This window comes from Orbicella franksi, chromosome 12 (genome assembly GCF_964199315.1).
Source record: "Orbicella franksi chromosome 12, jaOrbFran1.1, whole genome shotgun sequence".
NCBI classification, from domain to species: domain Eukaryota; kingdom Metazoa; phylum Cnidaria; class Anthozoa; order Scleractinia; family Merulinidae; genus Orbicella; species Orbicella franksi.
This window is the reverse complement of record NC_138156.1, coordinates 13,402,346-13,429,149: the sequence shown is the minus strand read 5'-3', so window position 1 is coordinate 13,429,149 and position 26,804 is coordinate 13,402,346. Positions and strand designations below refer to the sequence as shown.

The window sequence follows — 26,804 nt, the reverse complement described above, 5'->3', positions numbered from 1 at the left end:
CTTTCTATTAAATGTATGTAAATTTATTTTCTGTGCCTTAATAGAACGAAAACCCAAGGAGGGGGTTTCATCCCCCTTGTACCACGATGGGGGTATTAGTCCGAGGGCATCAATAAACGAGGTGCCCGCCCCTGATGCTGTGTTCGTGTTTATTAAGATAAGTTACAAAATATTTTATAATCGTTTCAGGGTGATTAGAGTATAACCACGCTATCCACCGGATAGGATAGCGATTCATCCGGTGGATAGCGTTATCCACCTTTTGGACAACCGGGACCAGCCGTCCAAATCAAGGTTAAAACCAGTTTTAGCCAATCATATTCGTGATTTTGTTAGTCTTCGTCCTGGTGAGTCACGGCCATATAATAAAAGACAATATGAAATTTTATTCCCCTTGTACTTCGTTATTTCTTAATATCACATTGTTAATTAAGGGTACACTACTTAACTAATGCTTTGAAATACATTTTAGTTGTGAATCTTTAGTGATGAACAAGTAGTCTTAAAAACAACACATCATGACTTAAAAATATCATCTGATTTCTATCATGTTTGTCTTTTGTTCAAGAATTTCATTCCAAAATAAAAACTAAGGCAAGCGCAAGACATTTATTTCATATGTACAACCTAAATATTTTAAATTTAATTTTCACTTCTTTCTATTGCAATACCACACTGAGTGAGCCAATGAAATAATTCTTTTGATGTTTAGTCAAAATAACATTTTGAATAACACTTGGTGTAAAAAACTCATTCCCTTATAATTACTTCCAGGAGATTACCAGTAATGCTTTGTCTAGTACAACGTGCTAATAAACTAACGCAGAAGGTAAGGAATTATTCCCAAATAATAGAAATGAATGCAATGAGAGATTATACTCAGGACAATGAAAACTGATGGCAATAACACACAAACTTTCTGTGATGATAACAGGACTGGAAAACAACAGTGAAAATAGCAACAGACAGCTTGACATCGGAGGGAGGAGCAAATTAAACCGAGTGAAAAATCAAATGAAGCAATAAATATAACAAGCAAGAAAGCTTTTGTTGAAATCTTTTTTACTTGCCTATAAGTTTGGGTAGAATTCCGACTTCGGGGCAGCACAAAAGACACCGTGTTGCATATAAAGTACCACCTAATTACCGGTGTTGAAATTAATGCTCCATGGAATTAACACAACTTACATTATTACCACAAAATCCACCAAAATTTCATGAAGCATCGATTAAAAAAGATTTGTATAAAAAAGTCAAGGTTAGAGCTGGTTGAATATAGGTGGATACAAGAGTAAGAAGTCTCAGTTCATAATCGTAGTGCAACTCACAGTTGTCCTTTGTTACCTTCTACTGGCCATGTTTGAAGCAAGTGAAGCTAAATGCATGTTAGGTGTTACTTTCGTAGACAAATGTCGTCTAATTAAAGTACTGTGCCATTATGAAAACAAATAATTTTTAAAAAATAGTTAATAACGTCTGAGTGCTAAATTTGAACCCCAAATGTTTCTTTAAGCCCTTATATCCTACGTAATTATTCCCACATTACAGAAGCATGAAAACAAATTTGAAGCTCTGATTTTATGGCATGCTTATTTATTTGCAATATATTTGCTAAATTGACAAAATATTGCAACGACGAGAGAGAGGTGCGGAATGACCACTTGTCTTCCTGACTACCACATCGACTTATTTCTCGGCCATGACGCACTCACCGTGCATTCTTTGAAGGCTTTAAATTGGTCGATTTCAACCTTCCGCCAGGTAAGCATGTGGTAGCCTTGGTGGAGGTTTATTGTTTGTACTGTGAGAGTATGGTAAGTGGCCTACAAACGCAACACGAGAGAGACCATTGGCTGCACTTGACCTGCCAGCCTCACTAACAATGTGCTGACCGTTATATCACAGTACCCCTGATGATCATGGACCATGTTAGCAACCTTATCGACAGTACTTTGATTGTCCACCTTATAGCACCTAACCTCCAAAGTAGGGACCGTTTTCTTCTGACGCTGCTTTCACTCCCAAACCCTTTTGTAATTTTCTTCTTCGTCGTCTTCTTCATTTCGTTTGTTGCTGTACATGTTTGTGGACATTCCAATTAACCAAACTTAAAACAAGAAACTACCACCTTCTTCGCTATTTTCATTCTAAAAGCAACTACCGATTAAAGCCAAAGCTTTCATCAATTAACCATCCTTTTTTTCTTTCACCCAACAGCACCACCTCTGCTTCTTATTGTGCTGTTTTGTTCAAATAAGCACAAGCCCTTGAAGCTCTATTGTGCGGGTTGTAATACAAATGAGAAAAAAAGGTTTTTCTTCTCCCAAAATTTCCCAGCTGCTTGACGTACACTCTGATCATTCCACGCATTGCCTTGTTTTATTCTCCACTGCTAGATTTGAAGAGACTTGGCAAATGCAACTTTGTGATGTAATAGTTCAGAGATCTCTTTTACTGACTGCTTGTAGCTGGTCTGCAGTTTCTCCCAAATCTCCGACACAATGGAAGACTTAGTCTAAAGAACAAACAATAACAGTCGCTTATTCAGTGAAGTACCAACTTATGTTCTTCTGTGTTACAATGAACCCCTTCGTAATTTTCGGAATCCGGTCTGGTAGCTCAAAGCGTTATAGAGGATGAATATCTCATTTTGATAAAGCTATCGTCTGTTGTAACAAGTGCTCGAGTGTGTTCACCATTATGTGTCGAATATTATTACAAGATGGGCTTCTTAAAAGAATGGAGGCATGGTTTAACTCTTCAGAACTCTTATCACTTATACATGCTTGTCAACAGAGCAAAGGCAAAATTAACGCTCTCTATCAATTTCATCATCATCGCAGCAAGCTCTTGAACTAGACAATTCAACAGCTACTACATGTAACTTCAAACCAGAATCCTTTATTTTCATTTTTCATTACTTAATTTTTTTTTTCCACAATCATTTACCTCGTTGTCTAGTTCAACTAGATTTAGTTCCAGTAGCTCATCTGACAACTGAGCAACGTTGACTTCTTCCAGAGCTGAATGGACAGCAGTAACTGAGCTCCTCAGTGTTGTTAGGAAATCTTTGAATGGCACAATCTCTTCATTCTGATTAAGACAAAACATTTTTTTAAACAAATGTTTTCACAGGCATGGTATTTTATGCCACGCAATCCGGAACGTTGACTTTCTGTCTCCTTCGCTTGGTACCGGTCACAGATGAAGTAAAACAAAAGAAATAAAATACAAGATGCTACAAGATACAAAGGTAAAACAAGGGATTCATTTGTGACCAGCACGCACAGAAAGATCCACTTTCCAGACCTTTGTTATCCAAACTTTCTCAATAAAATTTATTCTGAACATTATCGTTAACGAGGTCTCAGAAAGGCTTATGCAGCGTAAACCACACCAATGCCGTTCAGAGTATGACATCCACAAAACCTTATGTACTTAGAAATAATTAGTCGTCTAACCAAAGCAAATCATAACCATGATCATGGTTTGTACATCGGATTTTAACTAGCATAGAATTCGCGATTTATTTCCAGGTTTTCTCCTTAGTAGTTGCTTCAACTGAAAAGATATATGAAAACCTCGTCCAAACACCTTGAAGCCTGTCAAAACTACTCTGCTGCCAGCCCTTAGATTTCCGACTTTCTTCTTGGTGATTGGAATTGTGATGAAAGCGTATCTCATTTTTGGTATATTGTATTCAAAGTAACAGTCATTAAATTTGATTCTACAGATCTCTATAAATTAACAGTAGTAAAGTAATACTGCTGCATCTCATTGCCACACTACATTAATAACATTTATATTATTACTGGTCAGTTGCTTGTTAAAGCATTTAACAAGAAATATAAGGAGCAACGTTATTTGACATTTCGATGTATCCAACGTCATTATCAAGAATAAAAATCGTTGAATGTCAAAGTTATTAAAAGAGTTGAGTTATGAATATCATTAGGTGGCATTCCCGTGTGCGTGATAATTATGCTAATGGTAAATTCGCGCGAATCGAGTCCGATTGCACGTTCAATGATGGTTTGAGATCTTGTGAGAGCCGAAGGTTCAATCGAATTTCTACTTCTGAGTCAGAACTTCGGTTTAAAACCGACCTTCGCAAGAGTTGACAAAAACAAGATGTAACTAGTGGAAGAATCCATCTAAGCGCTTCCAGAAGGATGTTTTAGCAGAAGAGCTAAAACACAGGCTGTCCGACCTTAACAACCACCGGTCGCAAATCAGAGAAATCAACAATGAAATCCTCAAAAAATGTTCCACTTTTCAATGTATGTGCATCTTAAAATTGATCACGACTCCTCGTAAACGAGAGTACGACCAAATGATGAAAAAACACACAAAGAAGATATCTCGTCTTCTATCCAAACAACTGGAGGTTGATCGACACCTACATAACATCTCATCCTACGAATTATCGTTCTTCCAAAAGCTGATCATCTACCGAGGGTTGAAATTTTCCCTTCCGCAGAGAGTCTCAGCTATAGATGTCAAGGGCAGCTTTGAAAAGGCGTATTGGAAGCTTGAACCTCATTTGAGTGATAGCAACGAAGAATTAGCTTCCGCTACACCACGCTCCATAGCGCTAAACTATATCGAGAGGAAACCTACCACCCCTTCAAAGGCTCTCCTTCGCGCCTTAAACCAACTCAAGATTCTTCGAAGAAAGACGACATCGTAGTGACGAAGCCAGATAAAGGTGACGGTGATGTAATTGTGGCTAAATCTGATTACACACAGCTACTAAAGGAAAACTAAAGGAAGCGTCTATCGTATCAATGACGTGACCAAATTTGTTCCTTGCAATCTGGAACGCCCAAAGACCAGAGGCCGCAAACCAAAACATTACCATCCCCTTCTCGCAAAGGAGCGGCAATTGACCGCTGTTGTCAACAAGATCCTACCAAAACAGACTGCAGACTCCCTCTCACCAAAAGGTTCTAGACTAGCACACCTATATGGCCTACCGAAGACCCACAAGGCAGTCCTATCCATGCGACCGATCCTGTCTGCTACCGGAACCTATCATTTCCATCTTGCTAAGTGGCTCGACGAAAAGCTTAAACCACTATCAACAAATGATCACACGGTGAATGATATCTTCCAATTTGCCACTGAAACTCAACGTAGGCTTGTCAATGAGGATGATGTCCTTGTTTCACATGATGTTACAGCACTCTTTACAAACGTCCCCGTCAATGAAGCCATCCAGATCTTGGCCCACAGGGCTTTCCACGATAACTGGTTTAACAAAACTTACGATCTTCAACTTCACAAAGAAGACCTTGTTGAGCTCCTAGAAGTGTCTGTAAAGAGCCAGTTCGACGGCGAACTATACGAGCAAACTGCTGGCGTCGCCATGGGGTCCCCTCTGGGGTCTCTTCTTGCCAACACTTTCATGTATTCATTAGAAAGAAAAACTCCAAGTGGAAGGCGAAATTCCCAGTTTTTACAAGCGTCACGTCGACGACACTTCCGCGATTATGCCGAGCATCACAGAAGCGTATGCCTTCTTTGACGTTCTCAACTCGAAGCATCCCGCAGCATCTCGAAGCATCACCATGGAATTAGCGAGTAACAACAAAGTACCCTTCCTCGATATGAACATCATCAAAAGTGGAACCAAACTGGAAACAAGCGTCTATAAGAAGCCAATGAACACCGGCCTTCTTCTTCATTTTGACAGCCATGTCAACCAATGCTACAAAAAGGGCCTTGTCAAAACTGTGCTAAATAGGGCTTACAGACTGTCATCGAATTGGAAAATCTTCACTGATGAATGTGAGACATTGAAGTTGACTTTCTCAAACCTTCATTATCCTTCAACGCTGATTGATGCCACCACTAACCCATTTATTACCAATATTGTTGTTGCCAATGGTCATGCTTTCGCTTCCTTTCATTGACCAGAAAACGGGACACACAAGGAGACAGCTACAAAATCTTACTTCTAAAGTCGGTGTCTCTCTACATCCAGTCTTCAGTAGTAAGAAGGTCGGCAACATCCTCAAGACTCGAGAGCCAAAACCGAAGATCATAAGCGAACAATGCGTGATACATCATTTTAAATGTGGTCTATGCGACATGAACTATGTCGGTTTTACCAACCGACAACTCTACCAACGCATTATCGAATACACAAGCTCCAGACCTTCGATTGGAAAACATATGAAACATGGAGTCGACAAACCAACTATCGCGGACAATTATTCGGTCCTCAAAAAGTGCCGGAATAAACTAGACTGCCTTATTCACGAAATGTTGTTTATACAATATCTCAAACCATCATTGAACGTGCAATCGGACTCGATTCGATGATATCCAACTCTTTTAACAACTTTGACATTCAACGATTTTTATTCTTGATAATGATGTTGGATACATCGAAATGTCAAATAACGTTGCTCCTTCATATTTCTTGTTAAATGCTTTAACAAGCAACTGACCAGTAATGATATAAATATTGTTAATGTAGTGTGGCAATGAGATGCAGCAGTATTACTTTACTAATTCTTATATTATTATTACCATCCAAATTGCCAAAGCAAAACAGAAGCAAAACAAAATAGAGTAATGGAACAGGCCATCCACTGGTTAATTGGATACGCGTTTTGTACTCACAGTTTTAGCGGGGCCAGGTTTCTTCTTCTTAGCTTTTTTGCTGCCTGCCAGCTTTTGTAGAAAGCTGCAACATACAGATGCTAACAGAATGACAGAACAATAGCTCTGCAAAAAAAAAAAAAAAAAAAAAAAAAAATGTACATAGGAATTTGTACCAAACCCAGAGATGAATTGCGATAGCTCGTTACGAGTAATGCAAATGAGGGTCCACCGATTATTTGTAAAGTTCTTTTTTTAATTCTTGAGCACACAATGCTACTATGACGATCACTTTATCTAAATGATGTTGTTACCCGTATGAAGTTATTCAGTTCTGCACAGATGGGATGTCACTGTTTATGCTTATAAATAAATGTCATCTATGACAAACAAAACAAAAACAGAAAAAAATGCCATATCATTATGAAGCCCAGTCCCTCATGAAGTATCATTGTTACCCTCCCCTTGAACGTAAAGTACGGACAACTTCAAAGTAATGCACTACAGTGTATATAGCTGGTGCTGAATAGCCCATAACAAGTCAACTATTAAAACACTGTTATCATTTCCTTCTATTTCAGTTCAATATCAGTTAAAGAATCTTAATGCTATAATTCACATTGTTCACATTTTCTTCACTGCTATGATAATTTGTTAATTCATTTTACCTTCACCACACTCATTTACACTTGTTAATAGCGCCCAAGGCAGCAGCATAATGTTAATTACCTCCACCAAGAGAACCAAAGGTTCTAGCACTTGACCATTAAACATTGTCTTCTCTCCGCTGCCTGTTGTAAGTTTGCTCAAACACTCTGCATTACAACCTGGAAAACATTGAACAACTGTCAAATGCTACAGTCTATTCAACAGAAACTTTATTGCGCATTTCAGTCTCAATTCCTGCAGTCTTTCCACAGTCACTTATGATTTCCTCATGAAAGTAACTTAGAGGTGGATTTAGAAAGTCAGTGGCAAGATAATGCATGTAGGATACAGTTATTGGATAAAACTTTTTGTGCAATATCCAAGCTGCGTCTGAAATGCTCCACATAGAAAATTACCTATTAAAATTCCTGTCACTTTTTCCAGATTCTCTTGAATACTTTTCCAACGATCTTTAGAACTGGCATCTGTTGGTTGAGTTGACGAAAATAAGAGTAAATAGTCACCACTGGAGGTTGGATTGAATACCCTACATAATGACTTTTAAGCTGTATTACAGTACAGAAATATGATAGACATATGGTTGATTGATAGATCCCTTAATATAAAAAGGCTGATTTGTAACATTTAAAGTAATGATTTACAAACACACTACAGTACGAGTTAGATGGAAATGCCATGTTCAGGAGAAAACCATAAGAAATTAAACGTATTACCACACCAATAACCTCAGTTCAATGCACTGTAATAAGCACAACTGGACATTTTTCATTTCAGTCCCTTCACCCCTTTTTATCTTTATCATCACAAGGTCAAGCAAAACTTCTCTTTCATACATAGGCTCAGTTACATTTCACAGAACTGTAAAAATTATTGGTGTATTGGAGATTCTTGGGACAAGATTGGCATGAGACATGATAAGAGAATCACAGATCAGATAACACTTTAGAAAAGGTAACCTAATAATTAAACTTGTCCAAAGAAACCACCTCTACTCTAACACTAATAATTCTAAAACTGGCAACCATTATATACACGTATGTCAACTATAGGAATCTTGTTGTGTTTATTTACTTGTTTTCAAGGCAGTTATATTCCTCAGTAAATTTGAAATATTTCCTCATAGTGAACACTAGGAGATGGATTGAGGACATCACTGGAACAACGCTGCCTTGAAAAAAGGGTTCTGTTGACATTTACTTTAAAGATATCATACAATTCAAACTAATTACTGCAGTTAGATCCTTAGACTTGCCACAAATGGAGCTCCAAAGAAAGCCGAACTTGGAAAGCTGAAAATGTCTGCAATGCTCAAAACTTGAGCATGAATTATGGGACTACCTACTATCGTGAAGGACTGAGAAAGTCTATCAAACCTGTTAACAGACACAACCTAATCTATCTCATAAGCAACAGTCACCATAGAAGTGCCTACATTCACAAGTTACCTGTATTAGGCATGTTGATTTAAAAAAAGATATACAAAACTGACAAAAGCCACTGTAAAAATGAGATGTCCGAATTTAGCAGGTGTACATAATACAGTAAGCTCATTCTACATTGTATTGAAAAGCCACGTCCTTCAGTGAAAATAAGAACTATAATAGTGAAACTACATCACTGGGCCGGGTTCTTTAAAGCCTGATTAAGCTAACCAAGGATTGGCAAGGATTTAATTTCAGTTTTGTCACTTTTCAGTGAGGTTTTCTGTTTAAATGGTTTGTTCTTTAGTTTTGAGTCTGAAGAATCTTAAAGTACACTATACATAAGCAGTGACACTTTTACACAACAGAAATTAATGCTTCTGTTAACTTTTAATCCTGGGTTAACTTTAACTGGCTTCCGAACAACACGGCCCTGACGAGCAAAAAGGGCTTCCCTTTGTGATCTTTTTTGCCTATTGATGCTTAAGCAGAGATGTGCTTATCAACCTCAATATCTGAATTGCCAATTAATTAGCCCACCTTGTGGAGCATAATGCAGATGATGACACTCATGGCACACGGTTAGCATGGCAACCAGCACAGCTCCATGTTGACCATCTACAAAGCCTGGCAGCCTTGAGCATGGTGGACCCAGAAATGGCAGCTGTATAGAAATTATATTGTAGAAAAGTGGAAATTGAAAGAAGCTCAACCAAAAAATTGCTTAAAATGTCATTGACCAATGATACCAAGTGTTTACAATCATCATTAGATTACAAAAAAACTACTTAAAATTTTTAAACTCAGACGTTAACAAGGTCTTGACGACTGTGTTCCTGGGCAAGACTCTTAACTCCAACAGCTAACCAGCCAGGTGTGTAAATTTTTTATCACTTATGTCTGTTATTAAAAGTAAATACAAATTACTCCAAACATAATAACAAATTATTCTGATCCCTTGAAATGGCCATTCTCCTTCTCACATGTTTTTATATAGTTTGCATGGCAAACATTTCATGTTGTTCCATGAACTCAATGGGAGACACAGTGACCTTATGGTGAGCACACTGGACGGCACATTCAATGGTCCAGGTTCAAGACCTGGCAACATTCATCGGTTGTGTTCCTGGGCAAGACTCTTAACTCTAACAGCTAACCAGCCAGGTGTGTAAATGGGCACTACATTGTAGCAGGGACCTGTGATGTGACCCTATGATGAAATTACTCCTAATCACTTGATACTACAAACTGGTGTAAACTTTGGCAGTATAAGTTACCTGGCATGGGCCACTTACAAGAGTCTTGACAAGGTAAGTCACTGTTTCTATACTGCCTTTCTTTTTCTTACCTTTGCTCTTGTTCCTGGATGCAAATCAACTTCCCGTAAAATCTCTTTTAATTCATTGACCACACCTTCCAAAGGAAACTCAGGGACAGCTTCTCCATTGTTCATGGTTTGCATATTTGATAGAGGTTTGGGTACCAAGGGGACAGCCATAGCCAGGGCTCTAAGGACAAGGAACCGCACTCTCAACCACAGAACCTAGATAAATATCAGATAAATATCAAATTATTAGCAGAATGCAAAGAGAACAGGAAGTCATGGGTGTCAGAGCTGGACTTTGCTCTTCATTTGAGATTGGTTTGGGAGATTGTAATTCAGGTGGAAAAAATATTTCAAGGGAAACCATTATAAATTGCTCAGTGGGATAATTAAAAGCTTGTTAGACTGAGTTTAAATTAACTTGGTCTTATGCTGTAATGCGAGGATAAGAATAAATGCAGTATGGATACAAAGGCTTGGACGAGAATGTGTAGAGTGAATAAAATAGCCTGAAGTGCCACAAGACTGGGTTCAATCCCACGTGCATGCAAATACCTTGAGCAGAAAATGAACAAAAGTTTTATAATCATGCTTTATCAAGTTAACAATATCATTATTAAATGACAGGAAAACAGGCAAATGGAAGAGATACAACTCACTTCTTGCTCTACACACTTTGATTCTTGATCCTTTGACAGCTGCCTGCAAAGCAAACAAATTAATCTGTATCTACATTGTATTACACATAATTACAGTCACAACACAAATCGTTCCTGCTACAACTGAAGAAAGGGTTGTATTATTAGGTCACCATATCTCCCCAATCAAGATTGGAAACAGCAAAACATCACTTGCTTACTAAGTTAGTGTACATCACAGCAATGCCCACTTTTAACAACACAAGAAATTATCAATTCAATTCGAGGGCAACCCCCCCCCCCCCAGCTAGGGTAAGAAGAGTAATAATACACCAAAGAGTGTTATTAAAGACTGCCATTTTGAAAGAAAACTGACTGAAGCCTTTCCTCAGTAAAGCTCTATTTATCCTCAGCTTTACAAAGCAAGATAGGAGTTGGATTTGGTTCATCACCGGAAAGGAAGTCATCATTTTAAGCCATGTTTCACAGGATAACAACAAATAGAATAGTGGTAGAGTGGACAGACTGTATTTAAAACCAACCTTTCTGGAGCATCCCATGTTTGAAGAATTCTCAGATCCCTGTTGTCCTTTAAGTCTTTCATCCAGTATTCTACAAATCAAACAGATAAATTAACTAGTGAGACAATCTCAGATAGTGCAGAGCGCAATTGATAGCTCTGGTACAGTAGTCCCAGAAGTACTCACCCCTTCTCGGTTCACTTCCGGTTTGTGTCTACCTTGGTAGTCTGCTACGGCTTTTCCCCTTTGCAGTGTGTATGTTTCAAGGTTGTATTTTCATTCAAGGTCCAAACATTACGCACAAATTCATTTCTACTGGTGCTTTAAGTTGATTTTCGTTGATTTTAAATTCAACAATACGCTGAAGCAGCAAACGTGACAATTTAGCTCTTCACGCAAACTTTGTAACTTGATACTTTTGTTTTCCTCGCAAAGCCATGTAATATGAAACCCCTGTTTTCTCCAAAACATACGGAAGATGTCCTTGTTTTTTGGAGATAAATGAAAGAAAGTTAAATATCTGATGTAGTGATGAAGAAACGGAACAGAAACGATGTTTTACTAAAAATGCAAATTTTTACCGATGAACAAGAACTAATTTAATTATCAGATAGTCACGAAATACCACTTTCTTTTTCTGTTGCCACCTTTGTTGTTAACAATAAAACAATTCAAAATTAACACACAACGATATTGATGGCTGAGAAGCTTTTCAACGAAAAGTATTGAAGATAAACAGCGCTACTTGGCCGATATGAATGAGTCTCCTCAAAGACTGATTAAATTAATTTGCACTTTCATTAGGTGCCACGGCGTCTGCAGCAATATTTGAGCATTTTCCTGGTTTCTTTTGTTACAAATTCACAATTTGCGGAGTATTAACGCCACTAACTTGAGAACTTTTTGGTCTCTCTTACAGACACAATTAAGGCAAGAAATAAACAAGTCGCTAAGGAGAAGCAATATATTTGAACTCTGACAAGCACACTATTGTAGATTGAAAACAGCAGATGATATTTGTTGAACCGACCTGTTTGTAATTCTAAAAGCTACGCAGCCACAGTAACGTTTCACTTTTGCAATAAAAAGGGACAACTGGCGCTACCTGAAAAATAACTGCCGTCCTTGGTCACATGACACGATATATAAAATACTGCGTGTAAAGATAGTGTATAACACTAACAATGCTAGAACGCATGCGTCTTACATGTTGAGCTCTACCATAAGGAAAACCACTCAACATTTGTGCGTGATTCTGTATGCAATGTATCCTTCACCTAATATAGAAGCCACGAACCCTAACTAATCTACGCATTCGTTTAGGGCAAATTAGTTTTGTTCTAAGGAGAATGGTACCACAAGGAGAGCAAGGGGTTACCTGAAACAAATATATAGCTTTGCGATGTTCAAAGTTAAGCGACGGCGATGGAATGTGTTTTACGTAGAGTACACATGTACCTTTCCCACCCTACTCCCATTACTTCCTTGCCTCTAGACTAATTAATTAATAGCGCCATAGGGCCATAGCGCCATAGGGCCATAGCGCCATAGCGCCTTAGTTCCTTAGCGGCAGGCAACCCCCATAACCATCCCAATAGTGCACTCTGCACTAAAAATGTATTACATAATGTATGAAAATCATTTTCTCACTATATACGTGTAATTCCAGTAATTAGACATTATACTTCTGTACAAGTCAGTTCAAATGTTTTAAGTTTCAAGCAGTAATGTACAAAATAATACTCAAATTGAGATTTTCATTTTAAGACCCCTTTTTAGTGCAGAGTGCACTATTGGGATGGTTGTCGGAGCTGCCTGCCGCTAAGAAAATAAGGCACTATGGCGCTATGGCCCTATGGTGCTATGGCACTAAGGTGTAAACTTTAATGTTTGTTTAATTAATTAATTTCAATTAATTAATTAGTCTAGAGGCAAGGAAGTAGTTGGGGTAGGGTGGGAAAGGTACACGTGTACTCTACGTAAAACACATTCCATTGCCGTCACTTAGCTTTGGACATCGCAAAGCTATATATTTGTTTCAGGTAACCCCTTGCTCTCCTTGTGGTACCATTCTCCTTAGAACAAAACTAATTTGCCCTAAATGCATGTGTAAATTAGTTAGCCTTCGTGGCTTCTATATTAGGTGAAGGATACATTGCGTACGGAATCACGCACAAATGTTGAGTGGTTTTCCTTATGGTAGAGGTCAACATGTAAGACGCATGCGTTCTAGCATCGTTAGTGTTATACACTATCTTTCCATGCGGTATTTTATATATCAGGTCATGTGACCAAGGACGGCAGTTATTTTTCAGGTAGCGTCAATTGTCCCTTTTTATTGCAAAAGTGAAACGCTACTGTGGCTGCGTAGCTTTTAGAATTACACACAGGTCGGTTCAACAAATATCATCTGCTGTTTTCAATCTACAGTAGTGTGCTTGTCAGGGTTCAAATGTATTGCTTCTCCTTAGCTGCTTGTTTATTTCTTGCCTTAATTGTGTCTGTAAGAGAGACCAAAAAGTGCCCAAGTTAGTGGCTTTAATACTCCGCAAATTGTAAATTTGTAACAAAAGAAACCAGGAAAATGCTCAAATATTGCTGCAGACACCGTGGCACCTAATGAAAGTGCAAATCAATTTTATCAGTCTTTGAGGAGACTCATTCATATCAGCCAAGTAGCACTGTTTATCTTCAATACTTTTCGTTGAAATGCTTCTCAGCCATCAATATTGTTGTGTGTTAATTTTGACTTGTTTTATTGTTAACAACAAAGGTGGCAACAGAAAAAGAAAGTGGTATTTCGTGACTATCTGATAATTAAATTAGTTCTTGTTCATCGGTAAAAATTTGCATTTTTAGTAAAACAACATCGTTTCTGTTCCGTTTCTTCATCACTACATCAGATATTTAACTTTCTTTCATTTATCTCCAAAAGACAAGGACATCTTCCGTATGTTTTGGAGAAAACAAGGCTTTTATATTACATGCCTTTGCGAGGAAAACAAAAGTATCAAGTTACAAAGTTGGCGTGAAGAGCTAAATTGTCACGTTTGCTGCTTCAGCATATTATTGAATTTAAAATGAACGAAAATCAACGTGAAACACCAGTAGTAATTAATTTGTGTGTAATTTTTGGACCTTGAATGAAAATACAACCTTGAAACATACACACTGCAAAGGGGAAAAGCCGTAGCAGACTACCAAGGTAGACACAAACTGGAAGTGAACTGAGCAGGGGTGAGTACTTATGGGACTACTGTACCAGAGCTATCAATTGCGCTCTGCACTATCTGAGATTGTCTCACTAGTTTTGCTATCTCTCTGTCTCCACTTGCCCTTCTGTCTTAGGTAATGCAGGAATAACAGTTTTGATCTAGCAATTAAAATATCAACCTATTGATTTTATTGCCTCACACATTTGAGAGATCTCTACTTATTTACTTTCTTATTTTGTACATCACTGCTTGAAACTAACTTATCAAAGCAATCTTGTGCAATTATAACTGCTAAAAATAGCAGCCACCTGCATGTTGACAAGTGAAAGGGTGTGAACAATTGCATGTCAGCACCAGTAACTTTATGATGAGACCTCTTTTGGTACCCCAAGTCATGAACCACATGTGAGGTACGGACGTACACGTAGGAGGAAGTCTTTTATGGCGGGAGATGTTATGTAAATGACAACAAAAATAAAATAAGAACAAAAAATTACTTGTTACAGAGCACTTGTCCAGGAGATTATTTTCTGTGAAATGACTTTGAGCATCTGAAAGACTAACAAAAAAAAATGGTTTGTAATGATGGCGTTTTGCATATTTAAAAGAGAAATTGCTAAGCTAAAATTGGAAACAAATAGATAAACAAACAAATGCATAGATTACCTGTTTGCCTTAAGGAAAACTTCAAGAAGCATGTTTTCATAATTCACAGTAGTGAAATGTAGAGAGAGATCAAGCCTTCTTTTTAGATCAATGAATTCAGGGATCTGTTAAACACAAGGTACTAAAATCAATTTAATATTATATATTGATATAAAAATTGCACTTGTCATAAGGCTACTGTAGCTCCACATGTTACCAAGATGGGGGGTGGGGGTACTTCCAGAAAAGTTGGGTGGTGGTGTGCGGCCCACTTCCCAAAACCCTTACCCTATTTATGACCAAAATCTCCCTACTTTGCTACCCTATTTATGACCTGACCAAAAATTTGATACCCTATTAATGACCATTGCAGCTGACAAAGTTGCCCTAAACATAAGTCATGAAGGGCTTTTGTTTAAGGTCTTATTAATAATGATGAAAAAGTAGCTTTGTCTAAGAAACATACCCAATTCAAAACCAGAGTGCAACAATCATACTCTAAAATGGCCAAAATTGATAACCTATTTATGACCAAAACGGCTGAAAAACCCTACCCTTTGGGGCAGCACATACCTATATAGCCCATATAAGGGAGTACCCACCCCCCCCCCCTCCCCACTGGGTAATGACCAAATCCTTTGGAGTTATCAGCTACTGCAGCCAAAGCATCAATTAGATCAGGGAATTCATTGTTTACATGACTATATGCATTAAGAACATTACCCAACATTAACAATGTTATCTGACCTTTTCAAATGATCCATATTTGTATGCAGCTATGATATGCTCTGGTGTCTAAAAAGAACCAACCACATGATCATCGACTGTTTATAGTAAGCAAACATAAAAAACAAAATTTGAAAACTCTCTCCTTGAGAGATATCCTCAAAATATTACCTATTCCCAAGTTTTGGCTGTGTCAGGAATTTAGAGTAACAATCACTGTACATAAGAAAAATGTAAAGGTCTGTATGACAACTTACATTTTTCTGATTTCCATAGAAGAATTTCAATGTGTTCAAGTACACCGACGAAGCTGCCTCAAAATGACCTAGAGCTTCAACATACCGTGTCACAGTATACCTGAAAAAGAAGAAAAAGTTCAAATCAGCAATTTGTTTTTCTTGAAAGCCCCATAATAAGCTTCATAATGACACAGCATTGCATCAAAAAAGGAATAATCTACTTTTACAGCTGCAACATGGGAGGAAATACATGCAAATAATTAATCGCATTGGTCTGATTGTTGTGTTTCAATGCTTACCCTATAACATCCTGTTCAATGTGTTTGACCTCTAATCCATCATACAGTGCTAAACAGGGACTTAAGGCACCTGGAATACAGAGAAGATATAAAATCTTGTCAAGGAGACTCCAGAAACACAGGTACATATATAGCACTGCTATTACGTATACAACTGACTCAAAGCCTTTCCTCAGTGAAGCTCTATTTGTCCACATCTTGACAAACAAGATTGGAGTTGGATTTGGTTCATCGCTGGAAAGGAAGTCACTAATTTTACAGCAAGGACACCTCAACATGAGTGGTAAGCTTTTTAAAACTTTTTTCTCTTTATTCCCTTTATTCAGAAGTAGCTAATCAAAGGAATTTGCACAATTTCCCTTCTTTTCTTAGAAGCTACCACTGAGCACTGTAATTTGAAACAGTGTCTGACATATTTTTGCTACAATTTTCCAGAGTTTATGTAAATAGAATATGTACCAAAAGAAATACAATATTTATAATCTACTATTTCTGATAAAGATGTTACACCACTAGCATTGTTTAAATTTAATGGCAATGAAGACAATGACAAAATAAGCAGTAAGCACTCAACTACAGTACATGCGACATATTTCAGTTTCATCACAGATAAACACTTAATTGTGTTTTTGTGTATATCTGAAAAATCAAATTTACAGCATTCTGACCACACAAAATACACATATCTTTTACTCCAAATTAGTATCATAATGCTGAAATCAATCATTTTGATCACTGAGAAATAACTGCAACACTCTCTTACATTATAGCGGAGCTCTGGCGGCCCAAAGGGCCGCCAAGCAGAGCCCCATACCCATATAGGAAAGAAAAGGAAACCCATGAATACATTTTTGCATGGTTATCATGGCTAGCGGTATTGTTCGTGGGCGTGTATGCATGACGACGATGATGACATAGTCGCACAAGATGGTAGCCATACTCCAGCTAAAAGGTTGACAGAAACATACAATGTACATATACAGCCTTGATTTATAGCCTCTTTCTTTGATATTGAACATCTATGTTATGGTCAATTGACACCTGTCAAAACTTGGTATCCGCTGACCAGTATCACGTGACCACATTGTGGGCTCAAGCTTAGAGCTCATTGAGGTCGCTGCCGCTGACCAAGTGCTAGTTTCCTATTGGATGGCAGGCTCATGCCAGGTTAACTTGTTGTAAACGGGGCCCAGTTGTTCGGAAGCCAGTTAATGCTAACCCAGGATTTAAGTTAAGAGAAGTATAAATATTTCTTGTATACAAATGTTTTTCACTGCTTTTGTTTTGTGTATTTTGAGATTATTCAAACTCAAAACAGAAGGTCAAACAATATAGAGAAAACCTCACTGCAAAGCCACAAAATTCAGATCAAAATTTTCACTTAACCTGGGTTATCTTAATCGGGTTTTGAACAATCTCGCCCAGGAGCTCTGCTTTTAGGCTTGGCTAAATCTATATATTAGTTTAAAGAACCCCCTAAAAGAAATATCTGATTGTAAAAAAAACCTGAACAAACATCACTGCATTGTTTGCCAAAAAAGAGAAAACTTACCCATTGAGCAATACACCTTCATCAACAACAGCTTGAAGTGATGGTTGGAAGGACTTGCCTTTAAAGCACTCTCTAACATGATCAGAAGGTACCAGTTCACATCTGTTCTTCCTGCAATCAAAGGTTATCATTACTGTTCATAATGGTAAAAGTACTTGACAGATTGCCATCACAAAGTAACATCACCTGTGTCGCAGTTTACTTCTAACAAAAGATGGGTGGCTAATTGTGCGAAACCATCACTGTACTGAAGTTCAGTTGGTGACAGGTTTTGACCTGGGATAAAGACAATCCATAAATTAATATATCTAGAGAATGTTTCACTTATGCAGCCAAATGTATTGGGCTGTTGCATTACCCAGCAAGGTGCTTACTGACCATAAACCAAACCATCTCCATGCTGCTTCATATATTCCTTTGAAAGAGCAATCTTTTCATCAGAGGACAGACAACTATGGAATCCTAAATGTCTTGAAATCTGCTCCATATTTAGCTTTCTCAGCATAAGTTTAATCTGTAAAGAATAAAGACGAGATTATTTTTAACAAGATGACTAAATGGTAAGATTTGTAAAAAAAAAAATCTGGGCCCCAAATGAAGATAAAACTGAACCCTGTACAAAACAAACAGTATTAAACAAATCAGTGCTCAGTATTTAGCAAAACTTAAGCAATTACAGGTTACTCTTTATATTCAAACATCTCTCGGTTTGTTATCACATTAATGGAAAACTACCGAGCTTTCAGAAATGCACACACCTGATTCATGAATATGGTGGCTCTTGTTGTCAATTTATACTCCATTAATTTTGTTTTTGCATAACTTATTTCATGAAGGTCATAAAAAATAATATTATGACTGAAAGGAGTTTCACATCATATCCAGAATAATCAAGGGTGGGTTAAGTGTTATAATCAAAATCCAAAGGATAAGGCTGATAACATTACCCCTCCACCCCCTCCCACCACACCTGACAATAACAACAAATGATATTTTACGTCAACCAGGCCCGGACATATAATGTCAACTGCCATTTCTGGCAAAGTGTAGGTAGTACAACATACATGAGATGATTCTGACTCTTCGTCACTAACAGAGGGCAGGGTAGTCTTTAACACTTCAACAAACTGAAACAAGCAAACAAAGCAAAATTCATCATAACTGGTAAGACGTACAGTATTAGTTTCAAGAGCATTCTGATATGATGTTAATTAATTGAAGTCTTCCGATACACTTCACAATTACATGTCTCTGCAGATTAATCTGATAAACAAAAAAAGTGTAGTCCATGTGCTTCAGTGTGGGTTTGATTTTTACTGTCTTTTGAATCTTTTGTTCCACGTTACTGGTGATTGTGATATCACTCAATCTGAGTATTCTACACTGATGTCAGAAAATTGTTGATCACCAATTCTCACTCTAAAACCTCTCTAGTCCCCATTATGTTATGACATACACTGTACTATATAATGGAAAGTAGCATGGCAGACCATATTCTCAATTTGCTACCCATCAGCCAACAAAAAGCCAAACCACATATAGACATCTGATCATTTCTACTAACCCAGAAACAGAAGGCTGGAGTTGGCACGTTGAACAGTAATTAAGCAAGTGAGTATGCCTTAATGATTAGTACTCTTTCTTGAAATATCTTATCTTCCTTTGATTAGTACCATGTCCCTCCCAGTACTTAGATTGAGTGTAATATAAAGAAGGCTAGTAAATTCACAAACTTACAGCAAGTAAATGTAACTAGACCAGTGGCTATTGATTCAAGCTACACTGTAAGTGATGTGAACTATAACTGTTCCATGAACATCCCATTACCTTCTCTCTCGCTGATGTTTCTTGAAGATTTAGGTACAAATAAGGTTCAAGATCCCAAAAACAACAGAGCTTGTCTCCAAACCGTTTAAAATATTCTATTAATAAATCTACAGGGGAACTGGGATCTGAAAATAAAATGACAAAACACGTAAAAGCTGTGAATATTATTTCCCCAATCAGCATTAATGAATTTGTATTCTCATGAAATAGAAGATTAACCTCAAGAGATCTGTAACCAGCAAATTTATTGCTATAGTGGAACCTCGATTTAACGAACCTCTATTTAATGAAGTCCTCGATATAATGAACGATATTCTATGTCCCGGCCAATATAATGAACATAATCCGGAAGCCCAAAACGTAAAATCTACCTCGATATAACGAATTACAATGTTTCCTTGTTTACATAGACAATTTTCCGTATAACCTCTATCGTGCAACATTTTTAAATCGCTACTCTGAAAGTGTCGCTCTTTTGCAAACAAAAGCTGCGCATCTGCTCAAAAGTGAAAATAATTGATACTGAAAGCTACCATACTTAATGAATATTGCATCTCAAAACGTAGCACTTCTGGGTGATGAAAATTGCATTGAATTGCGTGACAAAAGTCACCTGTGTTACAAATCAGTCATTAACTATGACCTTGATATAACGAACATTTTGGTTGTTGCCCCTCACATTCGTTATATCGAGGTTTTTGATATAACGAACCCTCGATTTAATGAACAAATTTGGCCGGTCTCCAATGACTTCGTTAAATCGGGTTTCCACTGTATAACATTACATTATTTCCAGGGAAGTTCAACTATGGATAAACTGAACATTAAAGGGGCTAGGTCATGCTATTTTAGGTAAATTTTGTTTAATTTTGTTAATTATGAGCCCTAAACGTCAAATTGGCAGAGCAAGAGTCTTTCATTTGCAAAATCACGGCCACAACAACTGAGAATGATATTCCAGCTGTGTAAATGACATTTTGATACACTAAACTGATATAAATTTGAAAAAAGGTGGGCCGAAGTTTTTCAAATTTACCCAAATGCAATCCATTTTAATGCTCTCCAGTTTGTCCATCCATGTCTCTTCTTCGCTTTCCTGTGTTTTGTTTAAGATCTTCTATAGTTTTGAGCTGTTTTTGTGATATTTTAGTTGATTCTATGACCATTTAATCAGTGCTGAAATTGCCTAAAATTGTGTGACCTAGCCATTTTAAAATAAACTAAGTTAAGTATCAACTTATTTCAAATAAAAAAAAAAATATGTGCAACCACATAAAGTACTACTAAGTTAACAAGCATTATCAAAATCGATATTAAGGGTTAATGATAAGAAACACAGAATTTGAATATGATAACTTACTTTGTCTGGTATCAGAGTACATACATTCTTCTCTACAAAGTTTGTCCAGTTCTAATTGTGCTAAAAATGGTCCTCTACATGCTCTTTTGTCTTTTGACTTTTCACATTCAGTAACAGACACTAAGAATTCATTTATCATTTCCACAGAATAGTCAGGAAGTTCTCTGCAAGAGAAGAACATGACATTGCCTCAGAAAAAATACCTGAAGTCCATTTGATGGATAACTTTACAGTACTTACAGTCAAAAGCATTTTAAGCAGAAACTGCAGAAAACCAAGGGAGGCTTGCAGGAATATGCTCAAAATTGGCATACCTCCAAAAATCCAAGCATTTCACTGTATTGTTGTTTGGTTATTGGTTAACCATGAAAAGTGTTATATTTGTGTTAGAGCTATATTTCTGACACAACTAAATGATTGCATAAACATACATGTTAATGACAAAAACATTTTAAAAAAGGTAAAATGGTATATATTTTCATCATGTCATCTTCAGAGGGTTTTTTTTTTCGTCCTGAAGATGACATTATGTCGAAAACATTTGGTTTTTACTTCTTTAACCATTTTTTAGCCTTGTATATATTTTTGTCATAACATTGAACGAATTTAATGGATATACATGTTAATGTTTCCTGCATGTTTATTGAAACATGGCTGAGTGCATTTATTGGAGGACTTCCAAGTATTACCAGGACTAAATCACTGTGAGGATTCCTGAACATTCCCACTCGCAGGGTTGCCATGGACAGCTTCACAAACTTTCAGAGAACTTATAACAAGCTGATTTAAAATTTATACCATTATCTCATAATTTAAGCTATTGTTACAGCAATTAAGAGAATTAAATATTTTTGTAATTTAAATCAAACCAAGGTAGTCATCAGCATTACATGCATGTATACAGGTTTTAGTTCAATTTTATCGTTGTACAATTTGGTATTTTTCTTTGTTTCATACATACAGAATAATATATCACCATATAACAGAACAAAGGAAAATACTAAATTGTATCAAGAATAAAATGAACCACAACATGTACATGTAATAAGGATGCCTGCTAACAACACCTACTCTGACTCCTTGTCAGGTGTACAACCTTGTTTAATCAGTGCAAAAGCCGAGGTGAAGTATGACTGGTAGTATGACCACTGGTCTGGCCTGACAAAAAAAACAAAACAAAAATAAGACACATGCAGTTCTGAATGTATCAAAAATAAGTAAAAGGGTTTGCAAAATGAACAGATGCAACACAAGCAGAGTTTACATATATGATTAATTACTAGAGGCAAATGTACCTCTTCCAAATTAGTTTCTTCAGTGCCAAATTTGCTTCATGCCATCTGCAGAGTTTTGATAAATAAACTGCTTCTTTCTCCTCTTTCTCATCCATGTAACTAATTAATTTCACTGTGAACGTAAAGGAAAGGTTTGTTTGCATTTCCACATTCCAGTGTTAATACTGAAAGAGATGAAATTGACAAGAAACATGTCTCATATACAAACATGAATGCTTACCAGCTAAATTACTTCTAAGAACACCAAGAGCCTTCTCGTAATGCTCTAGCTTTTCTAAAATCATTAAATACAGACGAACTTCTGAAATACAAAAACATGCACAGAGCTGTAAGGACCTCTGCCTCCAGGATATCACAAAAAGACAAGCTCTGGAACAGGAACTTCTAAAACTGATGGTCCTGGTAAGGTTAAACTCTCACATTTGCTAAATAAATATTGCAAAATGTCAGCTATACCAAGTTTGACTTTCATCAGATAAAGTCAACTCTTGCTACGATCATGGACACCATCAAGACTGGTTCCAATTGTTTGTCTTAGAGAGGTGTCCAGGTTATATAGAGTTAAGGTAATGTGACAGGGACTCATTTATTTGGCTATGTAATACAAATTTTGCTTCCCCAAAGTGCTGTGACATTCACCACCTACAATTTCATTTTGCAACATTTTTCACCAAAAAAAGAACTTCTCAAGTGTCCATTGACAATTTTCCAGTCTCCATTGGCCATCTTAGAGAAGTGTCTGTCTTATACACTGTAGCAAGTTTAGCTACCACGAAAATGACTGAAAAGCTTCAAGGACCAAGACCAGGTGTCTGTCTTATACAGGTGTCCATCTTATAGGTGTTATTATAGAGAGTTGACTGTACCAAAAGATCAGCTGTTTTACACTACTAAACTAGTACAGGTAAGTATATTCATATATTTACACAATGATATATTATCATACACCAGAACAAATGAAATATTAATTACCAAACTGTACCAAGGGAAAAACTGAACCACAACTAATTATTTACTTGGTAGTCATACTGCATGGTATGAAACCACAAACAGCTAATGAAACTGTAGATACTCTCAGGTATGTATAGTGTGTGGTTCAGTCAGTATACACTGTACTAGATCTTACAAGGCAAAACATTCTGCAAATTATGTCAGCACATGAAATCAAGATCATACCACACACATCACAGTACACTTTTTGTATTCAATAAATTGTGCTCTATTTCTATAGGAAACCTCATTGCTTTGCTCAGCAAGAGTTATAAATTGGATAGGTATGAATCAAATTAAAGCATTTTCTGCTAACCAAACTGCTTGCATACTTTGTCCTTTGTTTTCTGGCATTGTACAGTAGAAGAAAAGTTTTTTTTTTAGGCTCAAGGCTTCAGACCTTAAGCCAGCTTAGTAGCACAAACTGAGAATAGTTCATCATTCCCTACAAGAAGTGAGCAGTGGTCAAGGAGAGGGGGGTAGGGGATTTGGTGTCCTTGCAGTAGAAAAAAGGTTTCTACCAACTGCTTACATAGGCAAGACACAGGACAAAATTATGATTAATATGTTCTCCTTTTGTGTAGCACAATAAAACATCTGTAGAATTGATTTAAAGAAAGTTTAGCCAAAAAAATTCCAGTCTTGTCTGTACCTGCCTCTGCATCAATTTTACTTTCGTTCACAAACTTTTCAACCATTTTTTCTGCCAAAGGAAGAAGCATGGTTTTTCCCAGATTCTTATCACTGGCCACCAGAGCCTACAACAAATTAAATAAGACTACCTGTTACATTCCTTCCTAGTAGTTGATGCAGTAAAAATTGTCTCTTTGGCAGTCATGACCAACCATCATACCTAAATATACTTTACATAGCTTCTACAAAAGTTATCACAACTAAAAGACATGAATGACTTCCAAGAATTCAAATATCCTTGCAAAGGACAGAACATTATGTGGAGCTATAAAGATATAGATCTAATTGAAGGATGTCAATTTTTTCTGTGCAAGCTCTCTCTGATAAATGATGTGCTGCTCACAAAGTTGATTACCATTGCAATACTTACATGTACTGCTTTTTCTTTGCCTTGTTGTTTAGGGTGGTGGTGGGGGGAAGGGGGGGGGGGAGGTAACAGGTTAGCCCATTGGACAAGCAATGTCTTCTTACAGAAGTAATAATAACAGTCAGGGGCCAGATTTGCTAAGAACTCCTACATTATACTACAAAGTATTGTTTCTCAAAAAACGTTTAATGATATTTCAACAACATACCATGGAACAATAATTATTTAAGTTAGGAGGGATTTGTAAATAGCTACAGAATAAGAAAGCTAAAGCCTTGTTGTTTAGAAACATTACATGAAATTTGCCATTTTTCGCAAAATGCCGTAATGGTCTAAAGTAGTCTCAATACATATGATAAGCACAACAATTATAACTAATACCTGCATCACAATACTCATAACAGCCCAGAAGTAATAAGGATTCTTGGAAAATAGTTTGTACAGATTCATTGCAGCCTACAAAGACAATAATAAAGTATTTCAAAATAATATATTTCGGCACCTATGAATTTCTGAGTACAAGGTTTTAAGACAGTTGTTAGTTTTGTGCAAAATATTTACATGTCTTTAACCTAATTGTATCTTTTTGGCCTGCTTTGTTGGCATATCAGGGTAGCTTGGTCAAGCCATGGTTCATATTTTTGAAGAGAGGTCACAGTCAAGCCAAAACACCCATGACTAAATGAAGCCAAAGCATACCAAAAAGAAACTATTATACATTTACCATATCTAAATTCAGCCAAAAATCTGGATTTATTAATTGAGAATTAAGGGCGTCGTTCTACATGGGACAGCCCTACACCCAGACATGGAACAAGTGACCCCCCTCCCCATCCCCTAGGTCATAAGCCAGATTGTCAAGTTCACATGACAAATGTTACTGGTAGTTACCCACTAACAGTTTATGTGTCTACTTAATGTACAGCCTTGAAAACACCCATGTGAGGTATATACCAGTACCTATTTTCATTAACAGCTCACCTGTTGCTGCTTTTTGTAATTTCCTATCCTGACATATGCCATGAAAAGATGTGAGTACAATTCTTCATTGTTTGGGTTCTGTTTTAATGCCATCTCATAAACACAAGGAATCATCTCAGCTAGAAAAAAAGACAACAATCAGTTCCCTCAGATAAACCTACCAATCACTGAATCAGATGGCCCCGAAAACTACTCATCACAATGAATATACAAAATGAGGGCACACAACATCAACATCTCTCTTTTGTTCCTGTTTTCTCTCATGAAACTTACTGCCTGGAAATCTGACCCATTGAAAATTAACTGGGTAAATTGACACCCTGGCTAATTTTATTACCCTAAAAGATTTAGCAAAACTGGGGAAGTGACATATTTTACCCAGTACATTGATGTAGGGTGGTACTAAACTTGTCCAAGAGTCATTGACAAGCTTGCTCTCCAATCAGTCTCTAAACAGGGTGATAACAAGGTACAGACCATTTTCTTTGGACTATCTCATTTACAAGACAAAGATTAACGATTAAAGGTAAACCTACAAACAAGTTCAAGAAAGTGCTAGTGACCTTTGCTGTAATCCGTTTATAGAGGGGTGCATCAAAAGATACCGGGTATGTTAATAGATAACTAAATAGATAAAAAACACTGTTGTGGAAGCCTTACGTTTTTGCATCTCTCTGTAGCAGATTGTCATTGCTTGAAGTGTAGGATCATCGGCTGGCTGAGCTCCCCTTATTTCCTCCATCAATGTCTCACTATCTGCAGTCTTCCCTGATCGCAATAAAGCCAGTCCTTTCAAAGCCTGCATGTCGTGCAAAGTATTGAATGTATCGTCTAACTAATCAGGTGTTTTGCTAGTGTTAAATTATCGCTATCCACGATTTCTACAGTCTGTAGTTACCTTGGCACAATGTAAATCCTTTTGCTTCTTCAGAATTTTATCTGCAAGTTGGATGGCCAGTTTGTTGTTCATGCTATCCAAAGCATCTACGAATACAGCATATACACAATCAAATAATCATTCTTGGTTAAAATTATGACTTTTCTAAGTGCAGTAAAGAAAAACTAATACCATAAACTGGCCGAAGCCGGCGTTCGTTAACATCGACATGGCGAGAAGCCATGTTGAGTTCGGCTCACATGCTTTCAAAAGTGCGCCACCAATACAAACAATCAGCGGCTGCAACCAATTCGATCAAAAGAAAAAGAAAAGTAGGTCCGCAACAGGAGGGAGAGGTGAACACGTCGGATTTGGCTGACCCTATGATCATGGCCATTATGACGTCACGGCGAAAGAAGCGCGCAAATGCACAAAATTTTCGAAAATGGCGTCGTCGCCTGTCGCTGACACAACTTTTTGAGGCAGATTTCTCCGATCATTCCAGATTCAAATGGTATTGTATTTGGATCTCAAGGAGTAACTATCATTTTTCTTT

At 37.2% G+C, this 26,804-nt stretch overlaps 2 protein-coding genes across 3 annotated transcripts in view; one reads left to right on the top strand and one right to left on the bottom strand.

The window, feature by feature from the left end:
* The window catches only part of LOC145462499 (mitochondrial import inner membrane translocase subunit Tim10-like), an 81,446-nt gene that overhangs the window by 10,695 nt on the left and 43,947 nt on the right, over positions 1-26,804 (top strand). The gene's annotated exons all lie outside the window — the stretch shown is intronic.
* Positions 367-26,804, bottom strand: LOC145462373 (N-alpha-acetyltransferase 25, NatB auxiliary subunit-like). Of its 2 annotated transcripts, XM_081445881.1 has the most exons (29): positions 26,441-26,804; positions 26,270-26,355; positions 26,032-26,170; positions 25,372-25,490; positions 24,772-24,846; positions 23,983-24,088; positions 22,561-22,641; positions 22,341-22,452; positions 22,117-22,203; positions 21,046-21,209; positions 19,686-19,810; positions 18,923-18,985; positions 18,237-18,372; positions 18,045-18,134; positions 17,859-17,969; positions 16,307-16,376; positions 16,026-16,125; positions 15,790-15,837; positions 15,064-15,167; positions 14,895-14,956; positions 11,204-11,273; positions 10,683-10,725; positions 10,048-10,242; positions 9,240-9,363; positions 7,674-7,742; positions 7,339-7,436; positions 6,631-6,735; positions 2,950-3,093; positions 367-2,515 (listed from the first exon to the last, which is right to left on the bottom strand). In XM_081445881.1, the coding sequence occupies exons 1-29, from the start codon at positions 26,490-26,492 to the stop codon at positions 2,393-2,395; spliced, it is 2,901 nt and encodes a 966-aa protein (XP_081302007.1). In that variant the 5' UTR covers positions 26,493-26,804; the 3' UTR covers positions 367-2,392. The 2 variants fall into 2 exon arrangements, with proteins under 2 accessions (XP_081302007.1, XP_081302008.1); XM_081445882.1 differs by lacking the exon at positions 26,441-26,804 and having other exon boundaries at positions 26,032-26,139; positions 26,270-26,356.

Excerpts from the sequence above, each read along its gene's own strand:
- LOC145462373 (XM_081445881.1), bottom strand. The coding sequence starts at position 26,492 with ATGGCTTCTCGCCATGTCGATGTTAACGAACGCCGGCTTCGGCCAGTT. Across the intron at positions 16,126-16,306 it reads ATTGAACAGGATGTTATAGG|GTATACTGTGACACGGTATG; the intron begins GTAAGCATTGAA and ends CTTCTTTTTCAG. Across the intron at positions 15,168-15,789 it reads AATATGGATCATTTGAAAAG|ATCCCTGAATTCATTGATCT; the intron begins GTCAGATAACAT and ends TGTGTTTAACAG.